General features: G+C 41.2%; 1 protein-coding gene and 1 long non-coding RNA gene across 2 annotated transcripts in view; one reads left to right on the forward strand and one right to left on the reverse strand.

Moving 5' to 3' along the window:
• Positions 1-2741: 2741 nt before the first annotated feature.
• On the reverse strand, positions 2742-16415 carry LOC122733764 (transcription initiation factor TFIID subunit 9-like). The gene is made up of 7 exons (XM_043974460.1): positions 16289-16415; positions 9574-9655; positions 9065-9201; positions 8838-8972; positions 5209-5290; positions 4240-4356; positions 2742-3198 (listed from the first exon to the last, which is right to left on the reverse strand). Exons 1-7 carry the CDS (start codon positions 16337-16339, stop codon positions 3032-3034), a joined length of 771 nt encoding a protein of 256 aa, XP_043830395.1. The 5' UTR covers positions 16340-16415; the 3' UTR covers positions 2742-3031.
• A 321-nt stretch (positions 16416-16736) lies between these two features.
• LOC122733716 overlaps positions 16737-21957 on the forward strand; it is a 72232-nt gene continuing 67011 nt past the window's right edge. The window contains exons 1-2 of the long non-coding RNA XR_006353947.1: positions 16737-16855; positions 21704-21819. This is a non-coding gene — a long non-coding RNA (uncharacterized LOC122733716). The remainder of the gene's footprint in view (positions 16856-21703; positions 21820-21957) is intronic.

A 21957-nucleotide genomic window follows, 5' to 3' on the forward strand; every position in this document is an offset into this window, starting at 1 on the left:
TTAGGTTGAATGAGAAGGAAATTGTGTAGTTGATTTGGAGGAATTTGGACTAATAAAGAAGGCCAGAGACTGATTTTGGGGAAGAAAAATTGAGGAGAAAGTGAAGACGACATTGCAGCTCCAGATTCTACTTGTGGCTTCTATGAGAGACGGTTGACAGGAAAGGAAAAGAATCACAAGGATGAAGCACCTGAAGAGGAAGATGGGGATGAAGCAGTTGGGGAGGTAAGAAGAGGTAAGTAAAGCAGAGTTGATGAGTGGATTGGTGGGTGGGGCAGATTGGTGCAAGCCCCGAAGGAGGTGTGGGTTTGGTGGAGCATCGGTCCTTAAGACTAAGGCCTGGAAGTTTAGTGAGGCTGTCAAAATTGTGAGGCCAAATGTAATAATTGATTATAAAGCTCTTCAGTAAATGCATGGGAGTGAGAGAGAGATCCATAGGTGGTTAAAAAATAAGCCTGCAAATTGCAAGCCATCCAGGGAGCAGTGAGTTTCACATCTTTTTATCGAGGTCAAGTGTTTCTGCTCTCGTAGGTGAATGACCAACTTAGGTGTGTTCCAAGTGTAGACTGTTCTTTCCTGGAAGGGAGGCAAAGATGCCACATTCCATGGTTGTTAAGGACATTGAATTGTTACCAAAGGAAACACAATCACGTTTTTCACTTGGTAAGAAGCGGGTACTGAAGTGGTCAAGGAGAGAGACTAGACAGACCTTTCTCAGGACCATGGAGGATGGAAAAGTAAGGAAATGTGTTAAACATTTAACAGAATAGGGACAACTGCCATCTTCCTTATATGTAAGACTTAGCAAAATGGATTGAGTATCACCCATTTGTTGATTAATGTGGATAGAAGTGATAGTGCCAAAATGGGCCTAAATAGTATTGTTTTTTGCCAACTGAAGGCAAGGGGTGCAGAAGAGAAAAAATTGAATTGGGGTGTGAATCATGGGCTAACAGAATGGAATTTGTACTTTTGAACCATGGCTTAAAATATAGGGACGTGGATTTCTTGCCTGGGACGAAGTACACCTAACAAAGGCTGGTAAGGATGTATTTGCACATTAACACCTGCTAATTCTCCTAGCTTCTCTGGCATCTTTCTCTTTTGGCATTCAACTTTGTCACATATTCTTATTCCTTCTTTGTTTTTTTAAATTTTTTTGTGGTGAGGCAGTTGGGGTTAAGTGACTTGCCCAGGGTTACACAGCTAGTAAGTGTCAAGTGTCTGAGGCCGGATTTGAACTCAGGTCCTCCTGAATCCAGGACCTGGGCTCTATCCACTGCGCCTCTTATTCCTTCTTGAGGCAGATATACCTTGTGATAACATAATTGACTACTATTCCTGCAGATTAACTTCTAGTTTTCAACATTACTAGGCCTTCCTTGAGGCCCCTAGTCCAAAAATCAAAGGAGCAGGGATACTAGTAGTAGTACAGTTCTAACTGCTACAAATTTATTTCCCCCCAAGTTCAGGACGTTTGACTAATACCCTCCAAGGTTGATTTTTAAATGACTGTTTTCAGTCATTTACCCTGCAAAAATAATTATTTTTTTAAATTGTTGGAATGGATTTTATTTTAAAATTGAGGTATTGCATCTCACAAAGGCTATGGAATCAATTCTTTTGAATTGAAAATTATTTTCAATTCAATTTTTAATCTGAAAAGATTTCATAGAGAACTAAAACATCCATTCTTTGTAGGCTTGATGTGGATTGGACTTGGATTTAGGTGTATTTTTTTTCTGTTACTTGCCTTGTAGATAAAGAAGAGGCAAGAGAATGTACTTGTACTTTTAAGAATTTGATTTCATCCCACATGACAGTATCACTAATGTGGTTTGGAGTAGACTTGCCAGGTGGGTAAATAATCCACCTTGAAGAGAAACTGCTCCAGGTGTGGGGGAAGAAGACTGAAAGAATTACAGGTATCCCACATTTGTCAGTCCTGAGTTTGATATTAACATTATCTGAGAACATTGTAAAATTTAATGGACATGCTGTGTACTCAGAGCTGGGTGAGCATCACAACTCATCAGATAGAAAGCCAACTCAGTAAAAGTTGTATAAACTGTTGAAACCTATGTAAGGTTTGATGAAACTCTGCCTTTATGCAAAAGGCCAGAACTGAATGAAATCCTTATAAAATGGAGGATGCACTCATGGATGCATGAGGACAAGATTTCAGGGTATTCCTGAAACACAGTTGAATATCAGGCATGTAGGAGAGTTACTTAAGAGTAATGTAGTACCTAAGATGTATCTGAAAACATCCATTCTTTGTAGGCTTGATTTTAAAAAATCAAGTTCTCAGTGTAATGCTACAACTTGGGGTTCACTGTAAAGTTGGTCTGTTTTGGATCATATTCAAACCTTTTACTCTATTTTGGTCCATCCTGGGCCTTTAAGCACCATGTTTAGTTGGTTTTGGTGAGGCAGTTGGGGTTAAGTGACTTGCCCAGGGTCACACAGCTAGTAAGTGTCAAGTGTCTGAGGCCAGATTTGAACTCAGGTCCTCCTGAATCCAGGGCCGGTGCTTTATCCACTGTGTCACCTAGATGCCCCGAGTTTTAGACTTCTATAATTTAATGCACAAGTTATCAGAGACCTAAAAAAACTGAGCTAAGGAATTGAGGGAAAAGAGACTCTACTAAGCTCAGGGTGTGACTGGAAGGGTGCATCTTAATTTTTTCCTAAAATGGAAAATTTCAAGAGATTGAAATTATATTTAACACACTACACAGTTTAGCTTTTAAATGATTCAACGTTTAATAGACCTTCCATCTTCCCAACATAATGAAATGATGAATAAATTGATGAATTATAACTTTATTGTTTGCATGCAACTTCTAATGAAAAACATTTATGATCCTACTAAAATTTCAACAATCTTAACAGCAGAAAAAGTTTTACAACTACATTACTTTTTACTTAAACACTTAATTTGTTTGTTTTCTCTGATTTTTAACATGGTTACATTTACGTTTCAAACTATATACTTTAGAAATGCATCGAAGCTGTCAGATGATGCCGTTTACAAATTATCGTAATCATCGTCGTCTTCATGTTTTCGTTTCAATGCATTTGGTGACTCAACAGGGTTGTTCTGTGACACCACATTAGTAGTGATGAGGATGTTCTTTGGCCCAATCAGAGAAGGGTTAATCAGAACATTCTGAACAGCAGGAGCTGGTGGAACAGCTGCAAAATAAGAACATAACACCCAAGGCAGAACACTGTTAAATGTATGCAGAATAGGGTTTCAAGGTAAAAATAACCTGCCTTTCTCACCAGCTGTTTTAGGGTCGAGGAGACAGGGTTTTCAGCAGCAGGGAAAGTCAGTGGCTCGGCAGAGACTGAAGATTAGAGAAAGAATGAGCATGATAATAGGGGGAGCTCATGCTAAGTAGCTTCAATGTTTTTGGTAAAGTATGCGGGCAGAAGCCTGATGACAAGCCTTGGAACAGATGATCCATAGAGTGATAGTGAATTGGCCCCCATGAAGGAAGAGAATGTTTGCTTGACTGCTGGGATTAGACTGCAAATCTGTACTACTGTATAAAATCTCTCTAACTCTGAAAACAACTTCATGTGTGTGTGTGTGTGTGTGTGTGTGTGTGTGTGTGTGTGTGTGTGTGTGTGTGTGTGAGAGAGAGAGAGTGAGAGAGAGAGAGAGAGATTAGTGTATCCAATTGGGTTTTTTTGTTTTTTTTTGTTTTTTAGTGAGGCAATTGGGGTTAAGTGACTTGCCCAGGGTTACACAGCTAGTAAGTGTCAAGTGCCTGAGGCCGGATTTGAACTCAGGTAATCCTGACTCCAGGGCCAGTGCTCTATCCACTGTGCCACCTAGCTGCCCCTAGTGTATCCAATTGTAAAGGAAATAATCTCTCTCTCTCTCTCTCTCTCACACACACACACACACACACACACACACACACACACACACACACACACAAAGTTTCTCTGAATAATGAGGCACACTCTCTAGCACAATGATTCAGCTTAGTGAATCTTTGATGTGAAATGTTGTGTATCCTTTTGAGATTAGCAAAGTTGTGTTTGAAGCTTGTTTGGGCTACACAGAAGGATTTTCTCAAGGCTTTGTACATTTGGGAGATTTGTGAGAATTTCTAAACAAGTACAGGATGTATTACACACCTTGCTGCCATTATTTGAGAAATATTTATATGAGTACAGAGTGCCAGTATAACTGAGGTATAGTGACCCAAAGTGATTCATTACCTGGTTTGGCAGCAGCAGACTGGGAGGGTGGTATCTGCACAGTGAACCTTTGACCTGGCACCGACACAGGGGTCCCAACTTTAGTTGGAACGCCAACTGTCTGTGCAGATGGGGTACCTGTAATTAATAGTAACATTCTATTAGCAATTTCTCTTTTCTTAACTTATTGTCTTCAAAGCACAGGTAACGAGAAATTTGGGGGAAAGATCATTAACATTAAAAGAATGCCTGATATTTTAAAGTTTATTAGCTTGTTTTTAGATGTTATAGAATATAAAGTAAATCAGTAGACCTGAGCTAATTTTGTGATCAGTACCGAGTGTTTTAGGAAGGCCACAGGTAAGCTACAGAACCCCTGGGAGAGGGCTATGGGCCTTAGTGTGATCATACTCTTTGGCAGGAAGGCTGAAGGAAGGTGCTGGAAATGTGGCGCTTAAAAGACAAGAAGGTATAGAGGGAACACGAGTTCTAATAGCTCAGGGTATCTGAAAGACTGGTGCTCTTTATATGCAAGAATGATTTGATAGATTGGTACTGTTTGGCCCCAGTGTGGGTATGGTGCAATGGGTGCAAATCGTAACATTGAGGTTTGATGTCAGGAAGAACTTAGAATTAACTCTAAGTGGGGGTGGAGGAGGACTCCCCTTCACTAGAATTCTCCAAGCCAAGGCTGCCTTACAGTTCAAGTAGCGTGGGCCACTGTGGTCCATTGCAAAGCTTACCTCCAGATTTATGAAACAATGACAGAAGTCGCTCGTTCTGACCTATATTGCTATTTTTACTGAGAGGGTAGGGTGGGGTAAAAATTCCTCTGTAGCTACTAAAGTCATTATAAACACATGGGGGCTTTTGAATCACCCTGGACTAAAAATAAAATAAATCCAAGCATTGAGAATAGTCTTCCAAAATACTTTATTAGAATAAACTTCAGTGCTACCATCAAGGAAAAGCTGAGTTCCTCTCTCTTACCCAGAGTAGGAGTACTGGGTCTGCTGCTAACAGCACCAACACTCAGGCGGGGAACAGTTATCCTTCCAGCCGGAGCAGGCCCCTGGAAAAAAAAAAATGAAAAGCCACAGTTCTTGATTCTGATTTGATACCCTAAAAGCCATCTGGATTGTTGACGGTTTTAAAACCCCCAAATTTACAAAGCATGTTTTCTTTATATGTACTCCACAAATCCAATATGGTATGACAAAGATTTACATTAAAAAATTATGCTTCCTCTCTTTCCTTTAATGTTCCCATTTTAATCTTTTTCCTGACATTCAACTCAAGTTGTCACAAATATGCCAAAAATATTTTTAAAAGACTATTTACACTTGCTAACTAGCAATTCCATCCATTACAAATTCCTTTGATCTACTCTCAACTGAGTCCTTACTGCTATAAACAATTTTTTTTGACTCTCTCTGTTCCAATTTTCTCAAGCCCTCGTTACCACCAATGCCCTCAGTCCATCCTCTTTGAGCAGATGACCTTGCATCTTACTTATTGGGGAAAAAAGTAAAAATAAACCACACAAAACAAGAAACCTGTGGCAATCAACACCAGCTCCTCCCTCTCATCTTTGCTGTCTTTCCATCTTCTGACTCTTTCCTCCTGCTTATAAACTAGAGAGTAGTCTAATTGGCTGCCTCTGTTGCCTTAGTACCTACTCACTTCTCAACCTCTTGCATGTGGCTTTCCAGCAGTACCATTCTACTGACATTGCTGTCTTAAAAAGTTATATGACATTCTTTTCTCAGTCAGCATCTTCCTTGACCGCTTACAGCATGAGATGTGTTATTTACTACTTCTCATGTCATTCAATGCTCTTTATTCTCATGGCTTCTGGGATACTTTTCTGGAGTTCCTCCTACCTGTGTAACCATTTCTTCTCAACCTCCTTTTCTGGTTCAATAATCATTTCCTGCCCCCTAATTGTGGGTATTCTACCAAACTCTGTGCTGGACCCTCATCTTTATTCACCATTGTTCTCTGGATTCAATCACCCTTATGAAGATCAACTCCAAATCTATATCCAGAACCAGAACTTCAGTCCTACACTGACAACCTGCTTGTCTGGCCATCCTCAATCTATCAGCGAGCAATTTATTAAACCTACTTACATGGCAGGCACTGTGCTAGGTGCTGGGGATACAAGAACAAAGAATTAAATAATCTCTACTCATACAGAACATAACATTCCAATGGGGGAGACAAGCACATATATCAACTTAGAGCACAAATAAAGGGAATAAGTACAAATATATGCAAAGTAGTTAAATAGGAGGGAAGACACTAGCAGGGGGATCAGGAAAGGCTTCATGAAGATGGTGCTTGAGATGTATCTTAAAGAAGAGACATTTTGAGGCAGATATAAGGAGGTAGTGCATTCCGAGCAAGTGGGATGGCCAAGGAAAGGCATGGAGATGAGAGATGGAGTATCATGTGTGATGAACAGAAAGCTGGCTTGTAGAGTGGAGGCAGTGGGAGTATGTCCAATGAGGGTACAATGGGAGGTTGGGGCCAGGTTGTGTAGGGCTCTAAAAGCTAGGTGAGGAGTTTATATTTTATTCTAGAGGCAACAGAAAAGCAAACGGGAGTCATATGGTCAGTATTTTGCCAGTGGTGTGATGGACTGAAGTGAGAAATTCAGGCAAGGAGGCCAATTAATGACTATTGCAATAATCTAGGTGATTGGTGATGAGAGTCTAAACTAACATGGTAGCTGTCTGGAATGGAGAAAAGGACCCTCTCAGAGATGTGAAGACAGGCATGACCAAGATCTGGCAACTGAGTGGGTATGTAGGGTGAGGGAGAACGTCAAGGATAATGCTAAGATTACAAATCTGAGACACTGGTAGGATGGAATTTGGGGGAAAAGACAATAAATTCTGTTTTAGACACACTGAGTTTGAGATTTCTCTAGGCCATCCAGTTCATGTCCATGTGGGGATTCTGGCTCAGGGCATAGCAGAGCTAGATGTTATAGGCCTTAGAGTCAATTGCATAGAGATGATGATTAAAAGCACATCATCCTTGGCATCTCAGACTCAATACATCCAAAATGGAACTAATTATCTTTTTCCATTACCCTACTCCTCCAACTTTCCAAATTAATTCTGAAGGCTCTACCATCCTCCCAGTCACCCAGCTTTGTAATAACTGCATTCTCGTTACTCTTTCCTCTCCCTCCATATACCAAAGTCTTACTGATTCTACATCATCTTTCCACTCAAACTGTCACTTGCTTGGATTATTGCAATAGTATCTTAATTGATCTTCCCACTTCCTTTTTCTCTCATCTCCCATGCATTTTCTATATAGGTGGCAGAATAATCCTAATATACAGCCCTGACCACCTCAAAAAACTTTACTGGCTCCCAACTATTGGTTCTAGGATACAATACAAACTCCTCCAACCTACCTTTCTAGTCTTTACTCCCTTTCCATGTACTGTATGTTCCAGCCAAACTAAATTACTAGTGTGTTCCCTGAATTTCTACTGCTGCTCTGAATGTCCAAATTGTCTCCTATCCCCACATGCACCCTAATTTCAAGGCTCAGGGCAGGCATCCTCTCCTAAGGGAAGAGTTCCACGATCCCCTCGGGTGTTAGTTCAGTATAATGTAGGCTCCCTAAGGGATGTCTTTTTATCCTTAGTGTCTTGCATGCATGTGGTATGTTTGTTTGCATTTTGGCTCTCACATTAGACTGTAAGATTCTTGAGGGCAGGGACTTTGTCTTTTTTTGTATCCCCAGCCATAGCACAGTGACTGGCACATAGTAGGCACTTAATAAATGTTTATTGATTGGTAAGCACCTAATGTATCTTTGTGGAATTTAATTGAATCTCCACTTAGATACTGTAGTGCAATTTCAGGCAGGCTCTTATTTTCACAATGTTAGACACGGTTGTATTTGCATTTTTATCAGTGAACACCTTAACTAAAAGACATCCCCAATGGTGGCACTTCAGGCAGGGAAGGTAGATATCTTGGGGGTGATGATAGTGGAGCCCTTCCTGCATTCAAGAGAGGTGGGATCAAATCCCATCTTTGCTAGCTTTGTGACCTCAGGTGAGTTACTTCCCCTCTGTGGACCTCATTTTCCTAGGACTAAATGATTAACATGATTTAAGCTTTCAGGTCTTATGATGACTATGGCATAAAGTAGGCCCAGCTCCTGATGTTACACATCTCAATCTATTTCAGTAGGATAGGGATAGTTTCAGTAGCCTAGAGAACTCCTGGGTGAGGAAGTTTCTTTTACCAACATAGGCTGGCATCTTCTCTGCAACTTTTAGTTCTAAGAAAATTGACTAGAGCCCTGAGAGAGTAAGTGATGTGCTCAGAGTCACACAGCCAGAATGGGTCAGAGGTGTAACTGGAACCCAGGGCTTTAAGTCCTTCCTGACTTCGAGGCCAGCTTACCATTTCCTACTTCACCTTGCTTCTTTTCAAAAGAATAGCTGGCTAGAAAAAAAATTTTAAAAGTTTTGATTATTAATAAGTTATTTTAGCTAATATCTACTTTTTTTAACTATGGGATGAATGGTACTATTTTCTAGAAAAACTTATTTTCTTTTTAAAAAAGAATCACAAAACACTCACCTTTTTTGGTAAAGGCTTAAGTCTGTAGTTTGGTGCTGTTAAACAGTATCTGTCAGGTGGGAGTCTAAGTCCTGAATATGGCTTAATCAATGGTAAAGGGGTTTGATTTTTTTGTCGTGCAATATCTAATAGAAACTGAGAAAAATAAACCCTAGTTAGTGCTGTGTTCTCTCTCTCTCCCCCTCTTCCCCCCAGATAAAACAGATGTTTAAATAAAAGTTACTCACATCTCTTGGGGGAGGGGAAGTAAAAGACTGATCAGATAGACACTGGATTGCCAATCGCACATCATCTGCATCAACAGTGGCTTTCTTAGCATGGCTTGAATAAATTTTGGCATCATCCAAAATCGTTGTTACATATCCTTTGAGAGTGGAGACAATTTCCTCTTAGACATATGAGAAAGGCTTAGTCTTATTTGGGTTATGTTATAGAAATATTTCTTATTTTTAAAAATTATTAATTTGAGATGTTATGGGTTTTAGATATATATATCTATATATATATATGTGTGAATATATATGGAGAGAGAGAGAGAAAGTTTGCCTTATGCTATCCATTTAAATACTTACCACAATAAAAATAACTGCCCTCTCTGAATTCAGCCCATTTTGTGTACTTTAAGATTAGGTTTATGTGGCTGATATAGAAAATACAATTCTATTAGAATTATAGAAGACATTAGTATCAAATTAATTGACTGAATTAGAGAAATTTTGTTTTGTGGGTCACTCACGGAAGGCAAACTCCAGCATCTGATTGATTACTTTTGGCTCATAATCTGTAATTCCCATATCCTTCAGGATTTGTGCCATCACCTGTGGGTTTAAATAAAGTAGTAAGCTATCCTCACCAAAACATACAGTCTAAAAACTGAACTCTCAAGTTTGGCTACAAGCAGTCCAAGGTCACAACTACCGTCACCCGGAGAGCAAATTCTTCCCTTTATTTAGTGTCTCAATTTCAGACACATGTCACCTTTTCTGAATACCTAATATCTCTGATTCTTAGGACTTCCAAATGAACTCCCACTCTTTCCCTGTATAAACTACAAAAGTCACTAGTTTCCTTCTTTGAGGGTTAACAACCTCACCAAATTTCTACATGTAATTTTTAGTTCAAAAAATAAAAAAATAAAAAAAAGGTTGGTGTGAAATAGGAGCTCGAGAACATTTACACAGCCTATGTGTGAAATTTTTTTCCCCCCAGCAAGATTGCTTCTGGAGGAGTGGCTATAGCAGTCTGTCATTTTTGGGATGGAGAATGAGGCTGACATTCTTCCAAAATAAATGAGCAAAGGATATGAACAAGCAGTTTTCAAAAGAAAAAAAAATGCAAGTAGAAGCTTTCTTAGTAAATAAAGGAGTAAAGCAAGGACACCCACTCTCCCCACCATTATGTGATAATGGTCTAGAAATACTAACAATAGCAATAAGACAAGAGAAAGAAATTTAAGACATAAAGATAGATAAAGAGGAGATAAAACTACCCCTATTAGTCAATGATGTGATTTACTTAGAAAATCCTAGGGAATCAGCAAAGATACCAAATGAGACAATAGCTTCAGCAAGTTGCAGACTACAAAACAAATCCTCAAAAATCAACAGTATTTCTATATAATAATAACAAAGTCCCTTTCAAAATAACTACAAAATGCATAAAATACTTAGGAATCAATCTACCAAAGTACACTATTTGGAAAGATTCAATTATAAAGTACCACTTAAAGAAATGAACAACTTAAATAGCTAGAGGAATATTCAGTGCTCATGGCTGGGTCATGCCAACATAACAAGAATGACAGCAAAGTTAATTTATTCTTTTAATGCTATACCAAACTATCAAACAAAATTCATTTGGAGAAAAAAGATTTAGAGTAACAATGAAAATAATCAAATGAGGGAGGGATAAAGGGGCAATAGAACTTCCAAATCTCAAATTACATTATAAAGCAGCAGTCATTAAAACCATTTAGAATTGGTTGAAAAATATATTAATGAAGAATCAGAAACCATGGAACTCAATTATCCAGTGTTAAGTCAGAAAACAAATTATTTAGGAAAGAACTCTGATTAAAAAACTGCAGGAAAAGCTGTAAAACAGACCGGCAGAAACTAGGCTTAGACCAACATCTTATGCCATATTCCACAATAAATTCTAAATGGATGTGACCTTAATATTAAAGATAATACCATTAAAAATCAGAAGAAAAGCAGATCATGTAACATAGGTAAAGAGGAGATAGAACTATATTTGCTGATGAAATGATAGTTTCCTTAGAAAATCCTATGGAATCAGCAAAGAACTGCATTATTTGTAGGTTACAACCCACAAAAATCAACATTTCTACATAATAACAAAACCCAAGTGGCAACAATGTAAATGGCTGGAGGAATATTCATAATGCTCATGGCTGGGCCATGCCAATATGATAAAAATAACAATACCAGCAGTTTTAATTTTATACTAATCAAACTATGAAAGGGCTACTTTATATAACTCAATCAAATAATTCATTTGGAGGAATAAAAGATTAGAATATCAAGAGAAATAATTAAAAGAGGCTTGGATGAAGGGGGAATAATACTTCCAGACCTCAAAACATAAAGTTATCAAAACCATTTGGGTTTTGTTTTAAAATATAGAATTTATAAACAAAACTTGATAGCCCAGTGTTCAATAAACCAGAAAATATTACTTAGGAAAGAAATCCCCATTTTAATAAAATGGGAAACCTAAGAAAGCAGTCTGGCAGAAATCGGGGTTAGATCAACATCTTGTGCCATATTCCACAATAAATTCTACAGGGATACATGACCTTAATATTCAAGATCATATTATCAGAAGAGAAGCAAATCATATCTTTTGCAGTTATGGATAATAGTTTTTTTTCTTCAGAATTTAAATAGTCACTTAGACAAGAAATGTTACAAATATTTTATTAAATCAAGCACTTAAATGATAAAATAAATTCACAACACACATGTAAACCCACATCACACTATTATAACAACGTACTCAATAGCTATGGCGAATGGGATCACAGGAGGAGGGAGGAAAACAGATGGACTTAGGGTAACTCACAACTCTAGACTTCAGGCTTCAATGCCATTGGTCCAATGCAGGAACATTTTTTTACACCAAAGACTGGGGAAATATTTTTCCTCTTCTCTACTGGGATACATCCTTTATAAACTCCTTCAATTAACTATCACCCACCCTTAAAGGGATTTCCAGGAAGTGTTAGCTCTTAATATTAATAGCAGTTCTCGTTAGGCCAGTGAACTGCCAAGCTCATCAAACTGGCTATCTCTGAAATATACAGACTAGACCAGCCGCTTGGGTGTTACACTGTACAATCAGAATAGGGCTTTCAGCAAAACAGTCCCCTGCTCATACCTCAGCAGTTACAACTCCCAACCCCTGCTTTTCCTTTTCCAGCCAGAGGTGGCAGCAAAGAGTAAGTCCTTAAGAAAAGGAGCACTTTTCTCCAACTCTAGGTGGCACTGAAGGGTAATAACTCACTGGTATTCTTGGCCAATGAAATCGGTTCTCCCTGACCAATCAGTAGTCACTCAGCTGAAGCCTTCTCTCAGCTGACTTCTCTACCTGTCTGAGCTCCAGACTAAGCAGCTTTTCACCCTACCCCTGCTGTCTTCACTTCTTCTCAGGCTCCTCTTCCTCTGCTGCTGCTGTCTTCTCTGGCCCTTCGCCTGCTGTTCTCTCCCTGTAGTAGTTGGAGTTCAATGGCCCACATGAGAGCATCCTGGCTTTCAGTGATTGACCTTTTACTTAAAAGGTCATAACTCCCCAAATTTCTCCTATCAAATTGAGAGTCCTTTTTCTTTTTTTAAAATAAGTTTTTTTTATTGGTATCTTTTTTATATCACCAAAATTTCTCCCAGTATCCCTTTCCCTCCCAAAGAGCCATGCCATATAATAAATAACTTTTTTTTTTTTGTGAGGCAATTGGGGTTAAGTGACCTGCCTAGGGTCACACAGCTAGTTAAGTGTTAAGTGTCTGAGGCCGAATTTGAACTCAGGTCCTCCTGAATCCAGGGCCAGTGCTCTATCCACTGCACCACCTAGCTGCCCCAATAAATAACATTTTAAAGACCACACCCCCCTATTTAACAAAACTGATCAAGACATCACAAGTCTAAAATATGTATAATGTACCACATTCACTGACTTCCCACTTCTGTCAAGGGGTTTGTGAGGATGTCTTCTCATACCTTTTGCGGGGCTATGCTTGTTTGTAATTTTGCAGAACTATTTTCTTGGCTCTGCTTACTGTGCTCTGTATCAGTTCATGTAGTTCCTTTTCTGATTCTCTATTCATATTTCTAATTTCTTATGGCACAGTAATGTTTCATTATAACCTTAGACCACAATTTGTTTAGCTATTCTCCAATCAATGGGCATCTTGCTTTGTTTTCAATTCTTTTCTATAACTAAAAATGCTTCTATAAATATTTTGGTGTATATGAGGACTTTTTTTTAATCAGTGGCCTCCTTGGGGGTATAAGTATACTTATATATAAGTATATATTATTTGACCCTTACTCATATATTTATATTTATATATATATATATATACACACACATATATATATATATTATTTAATGTCTGGGTCAAAGGTCTGGCCATTTTAGTTATTTTATCTTATTAATTTCAAATAGGGAAATCTCATTAAAAATAACTACAACATTCACAAAACATTTGGAAGTCAATCTACAAAGCTGACAAAATATTTCTGTATTTTGAACATATGAAAGATATTAAAAATCATAAACAGGAGATATGTAAATCAAAATAATCTTGACGTTTCATCTCACAATTAGCACAATGGCAAAGATGACAAAAGATGGGAAGCATCAATGCTAGAGGGTCAATAAGCACAGTAGTGCACTGTGGAGCTGTGAATCAGTACAACCATTTTGAAAAGCAATTTGTAATTACGCAAAGAAAATAACTAAAAGGTCCACCATATTCTAGCTCTGATCCAGAGATTCCATGGCTAGATTTATATCCCCCCCCAGGTCACTGATAAGAAAATCTCCATGTATGCCAATATATTTATAGCACCCCTTCTGAAGTAGCAGAAAAAAACCAAATTTGAGTACATGAAGTTAGGAGTATTACTGTGCTGTAAGAAATGACGAATTTGATTAATACAGGAACAAAGAAAAATTTATGAAATCGAATGCATAGTAAAGCAGAGCCAAAAACCAGTAACTGTTAAAAAAAATGTCACAAAATTACAAGGGAGATATGGTCTTAAAGTGGGGATATAATAACAGTATTAATAAAATGATTGATATTACAATGATATTAATAGCAATATTAATATCATTTGTTAATATAGTTTATTCTTAAAGGGCTATATAGATTCTAGCTAATAATTATTATACAATAATAATTATTATTGGCTTGAACATATATAAAGCATTTGAGGTTTACAAAATGCTTTACCTATATTATTTTGTTCTCGGAACAAGATGAGACCTCCCCTCTCCCCCATCCCTGTGGTACAGAGATGGGAGGTTCAAGGGTGTGGTACATTGCATATATTTTCCAGGCTTTTCTATATATTGATCATTTTTGCTGATTTATTTTTCTATTATTTTTCCCCTTTAAAAATATTATTTGTTATATGAGATGGCTCTCTAGGAGAGGGGAGGAGGGAGAGGGGCGGGGGGAAGAGGGAGGAGGGAGGAGGGAGGGGGGAAGAGGAGGGAAGAGGAGGGAGGGGGGAAGAGGAGGGAGGAGGGAAGAGGAGGGAGGAGGGAAGAGGAGGGAGGAGGGAAGAGGAGGGAGGGGGAAGAGGAGGGAGGAGGGAAGAGGAGGGAGGGGGAAGAGGAGGGAGGAGGGAAGAGGAGGGAGGGGGGAAGAGGAGGGAGGGGGGAAGAGGAGGGAGGGGGGAAGAGGGAGAAGGGAAAAGGGAGGAGGGAAGAGAGGAAGGAAGAGGGAGAAGGAAAGAGGAAAGAGGAGGGTTGCTAGGAGACATTTTGGTTATATAAAAAAGATAGCCATAAAAATTTATTTTAAAAAAAGAAATTCCAATGATCACCATATGACAGAATACTCCAAATTACTAATAAGAGCAATCCAAATCCAAACAACTGTATGGTTTCATCTCCCACCCCTCAGATTGGCAAAGATGATAAAAGACTTAAATGGTAAAAAACGTCGCAGGGGCTGTGGAAAGAGGCACAATGATGGTGAAGTAGGCAAAAACGAGGAGAACAATTTACAGGATGACCTCAAGAATGTAAACGAAAACCACCTTGAGAGATTGAATAGCGAGCAGGACAGTGAACCAATCATGGCGTCTTTCAAGAGTCTCAGCTAGAATACCACCTTCTGCAGGAGGCCTTTCTCGATCGTTCTCTATGCTAGCGCCTTCCCTCAGACCATTACACCTCCCATTTTCTCCTCTACGCAGATCTCCCCCATATTGTCTCCCCTATTAGAATACGGGCTCCCTGAGAGCAAGGAGCCAGGTTGGTGGTTTTTTGCTTTGCTTTGCTTTGGGTTTTTTGCCTTTCTTTGTATCCGCAGCGCTTAGCGCATAGAGAGCCATTAATCAGTGCTTGCTGACAGACTCAATTGAAGAAGGTACACATTCGTTTTTCTTTTTTTCTTTTTATTTCTGTCTATATGGTTTCAATATCTTTTATTCTTTTTAATGACATTTGATTTTTTTTCCCCGATCAACGAAAATCCACCTTCTCTCCCGCCCACCTCCTCCCTCCCCTGTGCCGCCTCCCCCTCACCGCCCCCTCACAGAGAAAACAAGGGGGGGTGGTGTGTGTGTGGGGAAATAACAACAATCATCTCGGTAACCAACATGTATAATCAAGCAAAACAAATTCTCGCATTAGTGGCATCCATTTTCTGGCCAGTCAATGCGTCGATCGGCTTTGCTGGACTGTAATTATTTGGTGCAAGGGTGGGTTCTATGCGGAGGTTGGGGGCGGGGGCGGCAATGAGTAGTGACGGTGATAGAAGAAAAAGAGGGCGTCAAACGTTAAAGCAAAAAACAAACAAAAACCCAATCCCGATTCGAATCGGACGGCCAAAGGAGTCTCTGCGGGGGCGGCGGGGCTGGAGGGTGGTGGGGGGGGCACAGCTTAGAGCCCAAACCGGGCCCCTCGGGAGAGTCGGGAGGGGGGGGAAGAAGGGAGGGGGGGGAGAAGGGTGGGGCGGGCGCCGCGGAGAGGCCTCTGCGACAGCTCAGGAGCCTAAGGGCTACACCGACAGCTGGAGGACTATCCGCAGTGCGAGGGGGGGTGAGGGTGGGGGGGATGGGGGCTGCAGACAAACCCAGCCGAGGTGCCGGGGGCGACGGCCACAGCGGGGCCTGGCAGCCAGAGGACCCTCGCCCTCTTTTCCCTTTTACCCGCGGGCGCGGAGCCTCCCAGCCGCGCGCCTCGTTCGCACCTACCAGAGCATCCTTTGGCCCGCTCTTGGGAGATGCCATCTTAGCCGGCTCCATGGTACTCGACAGCTAGACTTCCGGTGCCGGGCAACGGGCGCTCACTCTTTATATAGGCTCCGCCTCTGGTTTGTTGGCGTAGGCGGGACGGGGGTGGGACCAAGAGGGGAGGACCCTTGTGTGGTGCTTTCCGCACGGCGGCGCTGTGGAGGCCTTCGGAAGGGAGGGGGGCGCGAGGTCAGGGGCCACGACGCTCTTGTGCCCCTAACAGGCGTACTTTGAAAGCAAAGGGCAACCCCAGAAACTCACTGGGGCCCACCGACGAGGAGGAAGAGGAGGAGGAGGAGGAGGAGGAGGAGGAGGAGGAGGAGGAGGAGGAGGAGGAGGAGGAGGAGGAGGAGGAGGAGGAGGAGGAGGAGGAGGAGGAGGAGATGGAGGAGGAGGAGGAGGAGGAGATGGAGAAGGAGAAGAAGACGGAGGAGGAGGAGGAGGAGATGATGGAGGAAGTGAACGTGTCATTGGGGGCCCTGCCCACTCTCTCTCCCCCCCCCCGTCCCCCACCAGTCAGACAGTATGGTGCGTACCCGCGGCCCGCCAGCCCAGCGGCCCCAGGCCCCCCCCCCTACTTCTTGATATATACCACAGGGGTTTTGGCTGGTCCTTGGGTTAGGGTCGCATCCCTCACCCAGCCCAGGGTGGGGCAGGGCGGGGGAGAGGATGCTGGTGGGAAGGGGCAGCCGAGGCACTGGCAGGCTCGCGCAGGCTCGCGCTCCCGAGGTGGGGGGAGGGTGGGGTGTGTCTTGAGGGTGGGGGGCGAAGCCAGCTTGTATGCCACAAGGCGTCATATCCCCGACTGACTGCAGAGCTCCTGAAATCATGGCGCACCTTTCCATAAACGCCATCCTTGCAAGCAAGGTCTGCACAAAAAGAGCTCGTGGCATACAGAGCTCAGATCTAAAGCAGCTGCACCCTCAGTGGAGGCGGGCTGATGCGAAATCCACCACACCTTTCCTAGCACAATGCAGCTTGGCCATTAGCAATTAAGCCTTCGTCCTTTTAGAGCTCGTACCTTCTGAATTTTCCCCGTTTATCAACAACACGTATTTCTATATCTACGTCCCCATCTTCCATTTTATCTATAACGTGATAGAGACATAGTACACGGTGTCCCAAAAGTCTTAGTGCCCTTTGAAGCAATTAAACCATATGACTATACTAGGATTTTGGGCATACCCTTTGTAGCTAAGCCAAGAAAACAAAGAAAATAAAAAAGCAGCTCAGGAAATCTAAAAGAACAGGTTTATTGGTTAATAGGACTTTCCTTTACTTTAATCACATATGTTCAGTAAATGGCTTATGATAATGACAACATGAATACACCTGATGGATCTTTATACAAGATGTCCCAAAAGTCTTGGGCGGGGGAGGGCTAAAAAGTGCACTAAGCCCTTTGGGACTTCCTGCATAATAAGTAAGCTTGAAATCATTCATCAGCTGTCATATTCTTGCCACTTGCAAATCTGGTAAAATTTAAGGAAAAAGATCCCTTAGCACCTTTTGTAGATAGTTGTTAGAATAGTAGGCAATGAATTGCAGTCCATCCACACGTTATTAAGTACTTTCTATGTTACAGGTATTAAAATAAGCACTAGGGTTACAAAAACCAGTCCCTCCCTCCCAGGAACTTGTGCATTCTAATGAGACAGAGAACATATAAATGATTAGGTACATATGATATGTAGAGAATAGGTGCTTTTCTACCACCAACATTTCTCCTCTTATTTGGCATTTGCCACTTCCTACCATACTGTTTACACATATAACGCAATGTCAAATAGGGGGTGATGTAATGAAAATTAGAGGGAATAGTTCTGTCTTCCTCTCTAGCCATTTTATTCTTGATTTTCTCAGTCTTCCACTTGCAAAAGCTGGTGTAGGTGACAGATTGGAGGGCTGAAGATGGCAAGATGAAGACAATTGACCTGGCTCTTTTATTTCTCAAACTTAATGAAATGAAGGCAACAGAAGAGTGGCCAGACTGGATGTCATTTACTCATCCTGAGTACCACTGTTTCCTCTGGAATAGTTGGGTGCTAAGAATGAACAAAAGAAAAAAGCATTTATTAAGTAAGCCTTGCTATGTGCCAAACACATAAGGGCAAGGACGGTCCCTGCCCTCCAAGTGTTTACCTTCTAACTGGGGAAAACAAAACACATAGGAAATCAGTGATGCCTGGGAGAGGTAATTGGGTCTGGAAGTGAATGGAGTCATAGGGCTTGATAACTACAAATTTCCTGAGAACCCAGGCAGCTGAATTGCTTGGGGCTGACTGTCATTTCCAAACTCTTGATGGACTTATGGACCTTCCTCACCAACCCCCAAGCAACTTATCCCCTCCAAATGTTTCCCTACCTTACTCCCTGGACTTTATGTTATTATGTAAAAAGGGTCCACCTAACATTAAGTAGTCTCTATTTAGAGTTAGTAGAGTCTATACTTAACTCAGGAGCAGTTCTGTTGTTTCTTTTGTTAAAGGTTCATTTACATTAAGTAGTTGTACAGGACTCTGGAGCAATCTTTTGGTTCCCTTCTGTTCTGTTACCCCCTAAAAACCCTGTCCTCGGTTCCCATCTTTGGGTATTCCTAGCTTCTGGCTTTGCGATACCATGAGCTATAGTTCCTCTGCCCTCTTTAAAGACCTTATTTCTCCTACATTGATTGTTTCCTTAATTTCCAGGTTAACAGGGTGTATGTAGACTAATAGACCCCATCTGGGAATAATGGCAGAGTTGATTTAATCATGGTTCCAGAACTGGGAGTGGGGTGGAGAGGAGAGGTGCAGGGGGTGGAGCATGAAAGTGTTCCAATAGAAGTAGTCACTTGTTTTACTATTTACCAAGTGACAAAGGGGCAACTAGGTGGCGCAGTGGATAGAGCACTGGCCCTGGAATCATGAGGACCTGAGTTCAAATCCGGCCTCAGACACTTAACACTTACTAGCTGTGTGACCCTGGGCAAGTCACTTAACCCCCAATTGCCTCACTAAAAAAACAAACAAAAAACAACCAACAAACAAAAAAACTATTTACCAAGTGACATAAATGATAATATACCAACCTTCAACTTCCACTTGTCTTAATTGGACCTTGACTCAATTTCTCTGGTTTAAAGGGTTGCTCAGCTTTGTACTGTAGGATTTCTAAAGTGACCAAGCATAAAGGGTAGAAGTGGCAGGGGAAAAAATGCTATATTGGGAGGTCCCTGAATTCAGATTTAGCCTCTGGTACTTTTTACCTGTGTAATCTTAGGGAAATTGGTTCTCTTCTGTGGCCCTTAGTTTCTTCTGTAAAATGAAGGTATTGGGCTCATTGGCCTCTGATCTCAGCTCTAGATCTGTGATTCTATAAGTAATATCTTTACAACTCTACCCCCTCTTTTTTTTTTTGAACTCTACCCCCTCTTTGATCCTATGATTCAATTTATTTATTTTTCTATGATTCAATTCAATGAAACACACTTACTAAGTGCCTACTACAAAGAGTAGTAGCACTGAACAGCAATCTGCAAGGCAAGCGGCACTGGATTGAAAGCCAGCCGCACAGTCATTAAGACCTGGGTTCTTTTGTTCGCATTCTTCTTTCACAGCATGACTAATGCAGAAATCTGTTTAATGTCATTGTACACATACAGCCTATATCAGATTGCTTGCTGTCTTGGGGAGGGGGGAGGGAGAAAAATTTGGAACTAGAAATCTTATAAAAACAAATGTTGGGGCAGCTGGGTGGCACAGTGGATAAAGCACTGGGCCTGGATTCAGGAGGATCTGAGTTCAAATCTGGCCCTCAGACACTTGACACTTAGTAGCTGTGTGACCCTGAGCAAGTCACTTAACCCTCATTTCCCTGCCCCCCCAAATGTTGAAAACTATCTCTACATGTAACTGGAAAATAGTAAAAATACTTTTATGATAAAAAGACCTGGGTTCAAGTTATATCTGTGATACTGTGAGAACCTGGACAAATAATTTAACCCCTTAACCTCTTGTCTTGGGCAACTTTCTTTTTCTTTTTCTTTTTTTGGTGAGGCAATTGGGATTAAGTGACTTGCCCAGGGTCACATAGCTAGTGTTAAATGTCTGAGGCTGGATTTGAACTCAGGTCCTCCTGAATCCAGGGCCAGTGCTCTATCTACTGCACCACCTAGCTGCCCCTAACATTATGCTTTTAAACAGCACATCATTTTTTTTTTTTTGCAGGGCATTGGGGGTTAAGTGACTTGCCCAGGGTCACACAGCTAGTAAGTGTCAAGTGTCTGAGGCCAGATTTGAACTCAGGTCCTCCTGAATCCAGGTCTGGTGCTTTATCCACTGTGCCACCTAGCTGCACCCACCTTGGGCAACTTTTTTTTTTGTGAGGCTATTGGGGTTAAGTGACTTGCCCAGGATCACAAGCTAGTAAGTGTCAAGTGTCAGAGGTATTGGGCAACTTTCTAAGATGAAAACATACAGCATGGCTTTGGTAGGCTTTTCCTCCCTTGATGAAATTAGAGGTCTAGACCCCCTCCTCCCTAAATGTACATGCACTTTTGCAACAACAGTTCTATAATGATGTAAGAAAAATATGAATAAAGCTATTAATTCTATTTATTTTTGCGAGGCAGTGGGGGTTAAGTGACTTGCCCAGGGTCACACAGCTAGTAAGTGTCAAGTGTCTGAGGCCGGATTTGAACTCAGGTACTCCTGAATCCAGGGCCGGTGCTCTATCCACTGCTCCATCTAGCTGCCCCTAACATTATGCTTTTAAACAGCACATCATTTTTTTTTTTTTTTGCAGGGCATTGGGGGTTAAGTGACTTGCCCAGGGTCACACAGCTAGTAAGTGTCAAGTGTCTGAGGCCAGATTTGAACTCAGGTCCTCCTGAATCCAGGTCTGGTGCTTTATCCACTGTGCCACCTAGCTGCACCCACCTTGGGCAACTTTTTTTTTTGTGAGGCTATTGGGGTTAAGTGACTTGCCCAGGATCACAAGCTAGTAAGTGTCAAGTGTCAGAGGTATTGGGCAACTTTCTAAGATGAAAACATACAGCATGGCTTTGGTAGGCTTTTCCTCCCTTGATGAAATTAGAGGTCTAGACCCCCTCCTCCCTAAATGTACATGCACTTTTGCAACAACAGTTCTATAATGATGTAAGAAAAATATGAATAAAGCTATTAATTCTATTTATTTTTGCGAGGCAGTGGGGGTTAAGTGACTTGCCCAGGGTCACACAGCTAGTAAGTGTCAAGTGTCTGAGGCCGGATTTGAACTCAGGTACTCCTGAATCCAGGGCCGGTGCTTTATCCACTGTGCCACCTAGCCGCCCCTAAAGCTATTAATTTTAAAAAGCCAAATAAATAACAGTCCTGTTTCACTTTTCCCCAACAGATCAAGTGGTACCACTGGAAGATCTCACCATGCTCAGAAAAGGGAGGAGAAAGGAAGACTGAACCTGAGTGAGAGGATACTGGAGGAACCCAAGAAATGAATCAACCAGCAACTAGGTAAGTGCTTCTAGATAACCCATACTCTGTGAGGCCATTTGCACTATGGATAATAACCATTTGCCATGAGTTGGCTTCTTATGAGATTGGTTGACTTGTGATTTCTATGTCTGACACATTATAAAAAACATCATCACA

This window comes from Dromiciops gliroides, chromosome X, assembly GCF_019393635.1.
Source record: "Dromiciops gliroides isolate mDroGli1 chromosome X, mDroGli1.pri, whole genome shotgun sequence".
NCBI lineage: Eukaryota > Metazoa > Chordata > Mammalia > Microbiotheria > Microbiotheriidae > Dromiciops > Dromiciops gliroides.

What these genes read in the sequence shown, in the direction of transcription:
- LOC122733764 (XM_043974460.1), bottom strand. Translation starts at nt 16,339, where the DNA reads ATGGAGCCGGCTAAGATGGCATCTCCCAAGAGCGGGCCAAAGGATGCT. An exon ending in GATGCTGGAGTTTGCCTTCC is followed by an intron (nt 9,202 to 9,573) that starts GTGAGTGACCCA and finishes CCACTCTCAAAG; the next exon opens with GATATGTAACAACGATTTTG. An exon ending in CTTCCCCTCCCCCAAGAGAT is followed by an intron (nt 8,973 to 9,064) that starts GTGAGTAACTTT and finishes TATTTTTCTCAG; the next exon opens with TTTCTATTAGATATTGCACG.